Source organism: Pyxicephalus adspersus, chromosome 4 (assembly GCF_032062135.1).
Source record: "Pyxicephalus adspersus chromosome 4, UCB_Pads_2.0, whole genome shotgun sequence".
NCBI lineage: Eukaryota > Metazoa > Chordata > Amphibia > Anura > Pyxicephalidae > Pyxicephalus > Pyxicephalus adspersus.
This window is the reverse complement of record NC_092861.1, coordinates 32,547,528-32,557,964: the sequence shown is the minus strand read 5'-3', so window position 1 is coordinate 32,557,964 and position 10,437 is coordinate 32,547,528. Positions and strand designations below refer to the sequence as shown.

Sequence of the window (10,437 nt, the reverse complement as noted above, 5' to 3'; positions counted from 1 at the left end):
AAAACACTTTCCAGCCTCTCACAAGGCTAAAAGCTGTCAGCAAAGTTCAGTGTTACCACTACAATGTGTAAATACCCATAAATCATGCAGAGACTTTCTATGCTTTCTTTGCATGGTTTATGGGTATCTACGGTACACATTGTAGTGAAAGAAGAGGCTGGAGAGTGTTTTACACTTTGACACATTACGGTAAATGTTATTGCTAAATAGCAGAAAGTCTCCGCATACGATATACCGGTATGAAGTTTGTAGATTTGGAAAGTTACCGGTATAGTATGATGGGAGAATAGGGAACTTCTGCTGTGCTTACAGTGGCGCTGTGTGACGTAGCGGTGTGACGTCCAAGCAGGGCATCCAGCGGAGGGCGGAGTTTACTGGTGGGCGGAGATCTACTGTACGCCTACCCAGTAATCAATCACGGCATCCAACGGAGGGCGGAGTTTAACCGGGCACGGAGGAATGATCGGGCACGGAGTCTGCAGCCGGCAAGGAGTGAGGGTTACGGTATGCTCACCGCAGTGGAGCATTTACCGTACACCGCAGCTGGGCTGACATGGAGGCATGGCTGCAGCGGGGGCATGGAGGCTAATGAATCACAGAGCGGGGCAGACACTCTGGGCACGGAGGAATGGACAGTGGCTGCAGCAAGCACAGAGAGACCACACAGAGCCGGGCAAGTAAGAAACTTTTTTTTTCCAGCATATGTGTAGGCTATATTTGGACCATAAGACGCAGGGACTTTTTTCCCCCACTTCTGGGGGAAAAAAAGTGCGTCTTATGGTCCGAAAAATACGGTAGTTATTTTGTAGTTTCACTGTCAAATGACTTTTCTACATGCAAGACAAAGTTGTATCTATGACAATGTCATCATTCTACAAATATATAATCATTGATGATGTCATTATTCTAAATAAACATACTACTCACCAATTATAAAGGATATCATTTTGAAGAAAATTTATATGTATATGCATGAGGGTCTAAAAACAACCCAGGCAGGCAAATTAGAAAAGCAGGAAATATTTGTAATTGCTGAAGCTGTATAGCTGTTCTATGTCAGATAAGCTTTGGTATTAAAATATAGGGGTAAAGAGCTCACTTACAAAAGGGTTAAAATTCCATGTACAGGCAATACGTAAATATATACTTTCAGAATTTGTTCTTGTTAAAATATAAGTTTCAGTGTAATTCATTGTATTACATCAACTATCATGTGATGATAAAGAGTTACCCATGGAACAACAGAGCCCAAGGGTGGCAACTCTGTTATGTAAACTCTCAGCCCAACAACATGACTGTAAATACCTGATTCCTAATTGTCAGAATATTTCAAGCACCTCAATTCTGCAGTCATATTTGTGGATTCTACAAAACCGCAGACGCTTGAATATGACCACCAATATGGCAAAAGGGGACCCCGATTTTGCTCTGAGTCAGAAAATGAAAAAGGGTATGTATATAGCAGCTTCAGTTGGATTAGGGTGGTTCAAGAACGATGTAATCCTTATCCACATATAGATGTATTCAGACAATAAATTATCTATTTTGATAATATAATTGGATACTTATATATCGTTCTTGTGGTCACAACTGCATCTGGTGGATTGTTCTGCAATTATATTGCAACTTAGGTAGTTGGGTACCAGAATAGATTTAATCAATGGCTTGCCTGAGATGTCGAGTTTGAAACGTTACCTTTGATCAGCGAGCTTTTACAAAATCTTCACAAAGATCCAATTTTTATATATATATATATATATATATATATATATATATATATATATATATGCAGAACTGTTCACCAAAGGTCTGAGATAAATCACACAAAGGAAGGGCCGCAGGACTACTTCTAATATGAAATAATTTAAGCAATATTTTACAATACAATTCATTCTCATAGATATCTCATTGGACAATGAAAATTGAAAATCTATCACCTGTGTATGTTACTGATGAACAACAGACGTCATTTTATCCGAATCAGTTTGCAAAACCAGGATCCGTGGGAACATTGGATTTCCCTTCCTGGATACCTTTTTTACGAGGTATATAAGTTGTGAGATATATATATATATATATATATATATATATATATATCACAAGTGCTGACTACTGGTGGATTTGACCATTTCAGGCTTAGACAACAACTAGCATGCATAGGAATGTCTTAAAAGGAAACTCCACTCCTTTATAAACATTCTGGATAATTACATATTGGAACCACGAGAATTATTATTATACATTTGTACAAACTGTTTTTATTACCTCGTTTTTCCATCATGCTTGTACCTTCTGCTGTGCAAATTTTACCATAAAGGAGGTATAGAAACAAATGTAATTCTGTACTTTGGTGAACATTCTATATTTACCTGTTGACTACAACTAAGGCATAAAACCAAACTTTAACAAAACCAGTAGGACCAAAAGCATGTTCAGCTTTAAAGTGTAACTCGTACACTAACATTTATAAGAATTTAGCTAAGTCTTCTTCTTCTACACAGAAAGCAAAGCTCTTACACTGCGGCTACTGGGTGAGGGATAGGCTTTTTTACTTGGGCTGTAGCTGTTTAGAAAGAAATCAAATTATTGGGCAATAAATGCTGTTTTGGTGCACCCAGAATGTATTTGGTGGATCTCAACTAAGAATTTATTTGGTCTATATTCTAGCATAATTTAGAAAATTTTTATATTGATTTTTTTATACATTCTAATCTTAGTTCTAATCATCAGAAAATGTTTTATAGTGTATAGCTAGCTTTACAGGTCTTGTCCATGCTCTAAGCACTGGGCAGCCAAATCCAGGTATTTACTGCTTGTAATAAAGACAAATGTTTATATGTATATATTTAAAGAGAGAGAGATTTATTTTAGATCTGCCTAGATTTTAAGTGAAAGAGAAAACTGAAATTGTACTTATTTCTTGTGTTCAAAGTATTATTGATTAATGTGATTTTACTGTACAATAATAATAATCTCTAATATACAGATTCATTGTATTATGTAAAAGAAATGCAGATGATGCATTTTGTTTCATAAACTTGTGAGCTGTAGCTTTGCCTTACCTAGCAACAAATTCTCTGCCCCAGCAGTCACTTATCTCAAGGGACAGCTATGTTTTTCATTGCCTTTATACAATGTGTATGGATATTTTTTTATGAAGAATTGCAAAAAATGCTGATGTGCAGAGAACATTTTCCATAGTAAACAATGGCAATTCAGTTTACTGGAGTAGAAACATGACATTTGTTTGCTAATATTTACTGCACTTTTTTCTTTGGCTTATAAAAGGTTGTCCTTAGACAATGTTAGTGACATATGACTATGGTATGGACATTAGATTGTGAACCCCATTGAGGGACAGTTAGTGACATGACTATGGACTTTGTACAGCGCTGCGTAATATGTCTGCACTATAATAATACTGTCTAATTATAAAATCAACATATACTTTGTGACTGCAAAAAAATCTTTAGACTTCGAAAATGACCTCATTAAAGTCACCTCCAAACTGGGGTGATGTTGTAATTTCTTGCCTCAGTGATAGGCAGTCACCAGGAGCAATGGTGTTAGATCTGATCTCTGTAACAGGGTGTTAGACTGAATTAAACATGTGACAGAAATGCTCACCTTTCCCCTGTCTATCAATAGAATCTAGACTATAGTTCTACTTTTAGATATTGATAATGTCATTGTATGGCATGAGAACACATTTCAATACTCTTCTTTTTGTTTTTAGAAGCTGAAGATATGGCTTATGTAAAAAGTGGATGGCTGCTTCGACAAAGTAAGTACAATATGCAATATGTATCCTTTACTATTAACAATTTTTTGTAAAGTGTATTTCAAGGCAAAAATAAAAAATTGCAGTACATCTATGCAATACATGTGCATTTTCCTCTGTTAAATCCCCTTCTTTTGCACTAATCTTACAGATTGATCAAAATGCTTAAAGTAATATATTAGTGATCATTTCTGTCCTGTGGTGAGCCAAAGCGTTTAGTCCGCCTTCACCCAGCCACTTAAATGGGAGAAGTTTTTGCACAGCTGCTAGTGGCGCAGTTCCTAAAAGTGACATGTCACTTTTGGCCACGTTGAACTACACCACCAGAAATCAGATTTGCATGTGGCTGCGGGTGAGCTGCTAACCATGTGATCCCATTTTTTTAACCTTAGAGCAAAGGTCCCCAACCCCTGGCCGTCTGACCGGTGGGCAGCGGCTCTGGGCTCTGCACCGGCTGGAGCTGCGGACATCGTCTCCAGTACACATCACAGGCTCAGGGCGGTGGGAAGGTTGTGTCTCTGGTGGCTTCTGGGATCATGACATCACTCTGGGGGAAGTTTCTTGAGTGACACACGGCTCCCTGCGCATCTCAGTCCGCAGTCCATGCACTTAGTGGTCTGCGTGCTCCAAAAGGTTGGGGACCACTGCCTTAGAGAATATCATTTAAGCACAGCTTAAATCCTGTTCTTCTGTTTTGAAACCCACCAGACTAACTGTCAGGGCCACGTGTCTTCTTTCACAAAAAAGATGGTGCAACTGACAACTGACACTGAAAGTTATATACAACATGCAGCATACAACTGCTTATTATCACAGATTTGCTAAAATAGATATTACTAGATTTTTTTTTTAAGAATTTAGAAATAGGCTCACTGTTACTAGTACAGCTAGTAGTACATTCAGTTGTACTTGCTGAAGACGTAATGTTGTAAATATCTGTTATTGTATATGGAAGAATTTCAACCTGTGTGGCATGGTTGGCGCAGTGGCTAGCACTGTTGCCTTTGCTAGGTCGCAGGTTCAAATCAGGGCATGGCATTAGTTTTTATGTTCTCCTTATGTTTGTATGGGTTTCCTCCCATATCCCAAAAACATGCAAATAGTTTATTTAGCTTTCTCACATAATTGTCTCTACACTGTGTTACTAACATATGACTATGGTTGGGACCCCCTTTGAGGGACAGTTAGGGACATGACATTGGACTGTGCTGAATTGTATGTCAGTGCTATGAAAGTACAATAAAATAATAGTAACCAGTTCCATGAAATGTGCATTTCCATCACCAATCTATTTCTCACATTTTACACCTTTATTATCAATTTGTTCAATAAACCTAAAAATGTTTTGCCCCTGCCTGGAGTATACCAAACTAATCTTAACAGAAATGAAGACACCACTGTCCATGAGTGTCAAAACATCTTTAACATTACATAACAGGTCATATTGAATATGACTAAGTACTATTACCTATACTAAGACCTGGATAAGTGAGAACATTTATTTAGGTAGAATTTATAAACAATCAATTTAAAATGTATAAGCTAATCACTGTATGTTGTTTTTCTCATAAGGCACAATTTTAAAAAGATGGAAGAAGAATTGGTTTGATCTTTGGACAAATGGATATTTGATTTACTATAGTGACCAAGAGAGAGAAGACTTGGAAGATAAAATTCTTATGCAGTTAGACTGCATGGACATTCGTGTGGGAAATGCCTGCAAAGGTACAAATATTTTTTTTCATTTTAATTTTCAGAAGCTTGCTTAAAAAAATGTTTTTGTACAAATATCAGTCATCACTCTGGAGAACTTTATTCCGACTTCTCGTGGATTGTGTGGCTCGCCTTCTTTATAAACTTGTGCCTGATAACACGAAACACTGCTTCACACTCAGATGTACAATGAGTGTGTACAGAAGCCCTAAACCTGTGATTGCACTTAGACATATTATCAGAAATTCATTGTGTGGGTTAATTTATTGCATCTTTTTTTTCCTGCTGCAGATATCAATTTGCCAGAAGGAAGGTCAAAGGACTGCTGCATACAGATTATCTGTCATGAAGGAAAGGTCATAAACCTAATTGCAGAAAATACAGATGACTGCTTGTATGTATATATACATATTTTATTGAAATTATAATGTTGTAAATATCTTTTATTATCCATTTCACTAATAATCTATACCTAATTTTTGAGGTTTATTTTACACTCTAATTATTACCTACCTGCAAAAACTATTACAATGCTCCTTCAATTAAAAAAAAAAAGCTCAACTTATCTCTTTTTCAGTAAGAAAATCATAATTGCAAAGAAGTGAACCCTTACTGGAAGGGGGGTTATATATAGTCAAGGCATAGCCCTGGCATGGTAGGCATCGTAATCATGTCATTGAGGTTAATTTTTCCTGCTGTCATAAAGCACTACATTGTGGCCAAGGACCCATCCCAGCCAGCTGGGAAATACAAACTTATCTTTTTCAATATGTATCTGAGTCACACAGATAGAAGCAATGTGTCTATATACACATTTCACAGTTTGTTGTGCATTAAGGGAAGTGCAAATGAAAGCTGTTTAATGCCAATCTGTTCTGCGAGTGATTATCAGTGCCAGTATGGCCAGATCAGAAACTTGTAGTTTTATATCTCTTCTACATTCCAGGGAATTGGATAAAATGTATTCTCTATCAGGGGTTTGTTGAATATACTTGTAACATGTTAGCAGATTTGACTGTGAATTACCTTTTTCAGGGCCTGGGAAACAGCTCTTCGGGATGCCAGAACAAAAACAGTAAGTACTGCATCTATGTATCACATTGAATGTATTCAGGGTCTGTGTTGGGTTATTTGATTTCTTGACATTTGAATATATACATTACTTGTATTCCTTTTATAAATGTTTATCTATTTTAGAAATGCTAATTCATTTTACCAATAGTAAAAAATCAACTTATGCCACATCCTTATTACTAAACAGCGTCAAAACCAAACCAAAAAGTTGTTTTTGGGACTTTTTAGGCATGTTTCTACATAATGGTTACAATGAACATTCACCAATAAAATTCTAAAATTCCATTTATTTAAAACAATTAAAATCTATAAGATTCACATCATTTTTGTGTTTAGCACATTATGTACATTTCCACACTGTCTCTTTATACTGTTGTTCTACGTGTTTCGCAGAACAATGTCCACTTCCTAAGGAACACAGAGACAACTGTCTCTAACATCTGACAACTGTCAGACTAACATCTGAACACAAGTGTCTAATGGTTTCAATTGCTCCTGAAAGCTCTAGCAAACATACTTTCCACAATGTTTTAGTTCCTAACTTTATTAGTAGTTTTCTAATAGGAACTCCATTATCCTACCCTTCACTGCATGGGTGTCAGCTAAATAGGGAGTGGTTCAGAGCTGTATTTTAAAAAAGATATGATCAGTGGAGCTACTAGAATACTATCTGAGTAGTATCCATGCTACTTTTTTTTGCACTAACAGTTAAATTGCCAGGAAGAACTTTTGTGGGTTCTATCCCTACTTCTTCTTTGGTCCAATTGGAAACAATGTAATTATACCATTCATTAAAAAAAGCTGGCTGCTGACAATTGTCTGTGTGTGGTTGCACTTTACCTACTACTTGTTGCCTCTTGAAAGGTCAGTGTATACTATAAGTGGATTTTATTATAAACAAAATTTTGATGTAATTACTGTTTTCAGGGACAGTTACATTATTGTAACACTTACTTTATCTTTTCATTCATAGAATATTCTGCCCCCACCAATGATGTATGATGAAGGTATTCTTGGTCCTGTTCCTCCCTATTCTCAGTTTGATGCTCCTCCTGTAAGTGTTTAATACTTTTATTATACACCCATCCTGTTTTTCTTTTATTTTTTGACATGCTCCTAAGTAATCCTAATATTCATTTTTTAATGTGAGGGTTTTTTGATAAAAACGTTATATATTGTTAAGGTTGTACAGGCCTGTGCTATGATAAAGGCTGGTAAGAGAGTCTTGCCATTGATTCAAATATTCTTTACATTAATTATAGGAATATGAATTAACCAATCCTGATTCTACATGCTTTATTTAAAAGATGCCAAGTACTAACTGTTCAGTAAGAATCAGTACAATAATGTGCACCAGAAATCTTTTATGTTTTGTAAGCAACAAAAAATATATCAATAACTTAAAGGATGTTCAAACTCAAAAAGAAAAATGTAATACAGTGCAGGTTATCATTCTATAGATGTGGTGGCTGCATCCCTTTCATTCTTTAGTCTAAGAACTTTTTTTCCTAGTGCATAAAACTTTACAGATTCTTTACAGAATTCCAGTGTATTTAAATCTTCTTGTGTTCTGAACTGAAAAATCAAACCATCCCCATCAGTTGTTCCAGCTACTTTTTAGGAAAAGGGAACACTTCCCTATGTGTTTTACAAGGGAACACTTCCCTATGTGATGAAGATCAGGAGCGCAGAAGGTGTTAGTAGGCCCAATTTGGAAAGCATCTTAATAATATTAATATGGCTCCCTTCGAAGAGTGAGTATAGCCTCCTATGGTTATAAAGTGTTTCAGTGGCAAGATAACCAGGTGAAAATAAAGAAACCTAAATCTACAATATGTTATAATTTTATTTCTGGGTTTAGGTATGCTCTTTTCACTGCCCAAACACAAGCATGTACATCTACACTAGTAGAATGAACACACAGCTGTCATATAAAAAATTCCTCCCTCCTAGAATATCATGTAGAAGTTGTCTTTTGCATGTTGCATACACACTCTTACCTGGGTCATATGTATTATATATATATATATATATATATATATATATATATGCACCCTGCTAGCCTGGATAATTTACAAATTCTGCTAGAATGTGCAATAATCCTTCAAAAAGTATTGTGTTTCTGAAATTATACAAATGACTCTAGATAAAGCACATGATTGGTAGAATGAATGCAGTTTTCCAGCACTTCGTTCAATACTCTAAAGCTGGAAATTAGCCATACAGCTACAGTTTTTCACATAGTTTGCATAGTATGCATGTGTTAGGATGGTTTTGGATGGATGTGTTAGGAAGGTGTTTGCTGTTTTTGTAGTCACATTCCCCACATTGATGGTGGGCTTTATATGGTGCCAGGCCTCAACATGAGCACTATTTGGTCCATACACAAAGGTTGCCAGTGTAAAGCTATTTTATTGAGTAGTAGTAGCAGTATATGAAAATATTTTCAGTGAATTGAAAAACCTAAACATATTATTCTTCCATTTTTATTTAGCCTTATGGATATGATCAATATCCCAGCGCTTACCCAGTTCAAGGGTCACAGGTTATCTATACCAGAGATGGACAAGCTTATACTGCATATCCAGTACAAGGTAAGGATTCATGCATTTTAACATTGTTCTTACTAGTATTATAAATATATAAATATATTGAACATTTAAATGAGTTTTGTAGTCTGATGCTCTGATCTATTTTTTTACTTGTTAGTTAGTTATTATATAATCACAACACATTTTGGGTCACAAATCCTGTACAAGCATGCAAAAAATAAAAATTAAAGCTAAATTAGAACTCCAAATTTTCATTCCTGCTCAAGATCAGTGACTCAAAGTTATACAGTAACAGAATTAGAAGACAGACCGGGCAATTAGCACTTTCAGAAGTAGCTTTAAATATTAGTTTCCTTTCATGTTTATGTATGCTGAAAACAGTTTTTTTTTACTTGTACAGGTCCTGGGACCACCAATCATGTCATCATCCGAGAGAGATACTATGACAATGATGGGGACATGGCAATGGGAATGCTGGCAGGAGCAGCTACAGGAATGGCGCTGGGGTCCCTGTTCTGGGGATTTTAAACAGCTTCTAAGTTTCAAAAGCACTATTTAAATGCACTAAATGTATTTTATATAAAAACTAATGTACTAGGTCTCCAAAGGGAGTTATGAATTTAATTTAGATGGAAAAAATTACATTTTTCTATAAGATGTCCATGTGACTGGTTAGAATTTATTGTAGATGATTTACGGATGTGTTCAATGCAGCAAATTATGAGGTAATATTCATATTTGGAAAACCTTTTAAAGCTTTAATAAGTGATTTCTTCAATTTGCTATTTGTTTATAACTGGGTTATAATAAAATGTAGTTGTAGATAAACTGGTTCAATTTTATAAAGCAAAATCTGAACAATTAACTTAAATGTGTTAAATTTTTATTTATACTAACTGTAGTGTTTTAGAATATGGTGACAAGAGGTCTAACTTTTTATCAGGACAATCAGAAAATAATCAAACTACAAAATATGCTTAGACAGAAACTGCTTTCTTTAACTGGAATTTTTATTGGACCTCAGTTCACGCCAAATCCAAATCATTTCCAGATTGATTTACAAAGGGTTTAAACTTGACTGGTGAAACATGTCAGTAGAAATATAACTTTTCATGTTTTGTAGGTCATAAATCAGTGGTATTAGTTTACTACGGGACAACAAAGTAAAATATCCCCTTGCATGTAATTTTTCGCTTAGCTTAGTTACAGAGGTGAATCTCTTCATGGTATTTATCTAATCATGTACATAGAAAAATACTTTTACATTGCTTTTTAGATTTCCTTGCATGTGATTGGGTTTTTCTCGCAACATGAATT

The 10,437-nt window shown here is 35.5% G+C and overlaps 1 protein-coding gene across 2 annotated transcripts in view; it reads left to right on the top strand.

Annotated features, from left to right (window-relative positions):
* Window positions 1–9,985, top strand: part of PLEKHB2 (pleckstrin homology domain containing B2) — a 21,653-nt gene extending 11,668 nt beyond the window's left edge. Inside the window, exons 1-8 of one of the 2 annotated variants that reach the window (XM_072407750.1) lie at window positions 1,357–1,450; window positions 3,737–3,784; window positions 5,354–5,506; window positions 5,786–5,888; window positions 6,530–6,569; window positions 7,542–7,622; window positions 9,063–9,162; window positions 9,521–9,985. In XM_072407750.1, coding sequence (XP_072263851.1) covers window positions 1,390–1,450; window positions 3,737–3,784; window positions 5,354–5,506; window positions 5,786–5,888; window positions 6,530–6,569; window positions 7,542–7,622; window positions 9,063–9,162; window positions 9,521–9,648 — 714 coding nt within the window. In that variant the 5' untranslated portion in view covers window positions 1,357–1,389 and the 3' untranslated portion in view covers window positions 9,649–9,985. Of the gene's footprint in view, window positions 1–1,356; window positions 1,451–3,736; window positions 3,785–5,353; window positions 5,507–5,785; window positions 5,889–6,529; window positions 6,570–7,541; window positions 7,623–9,062; window positions 9,163–9,520 lie in introns of those variants that run through there. The other variant, XM_072407751.1, reaches the window with a different exon arrangement.
* The last annotated feature ends 452 nt before the right edge of the window (window positions 9,986–10,437 follow it).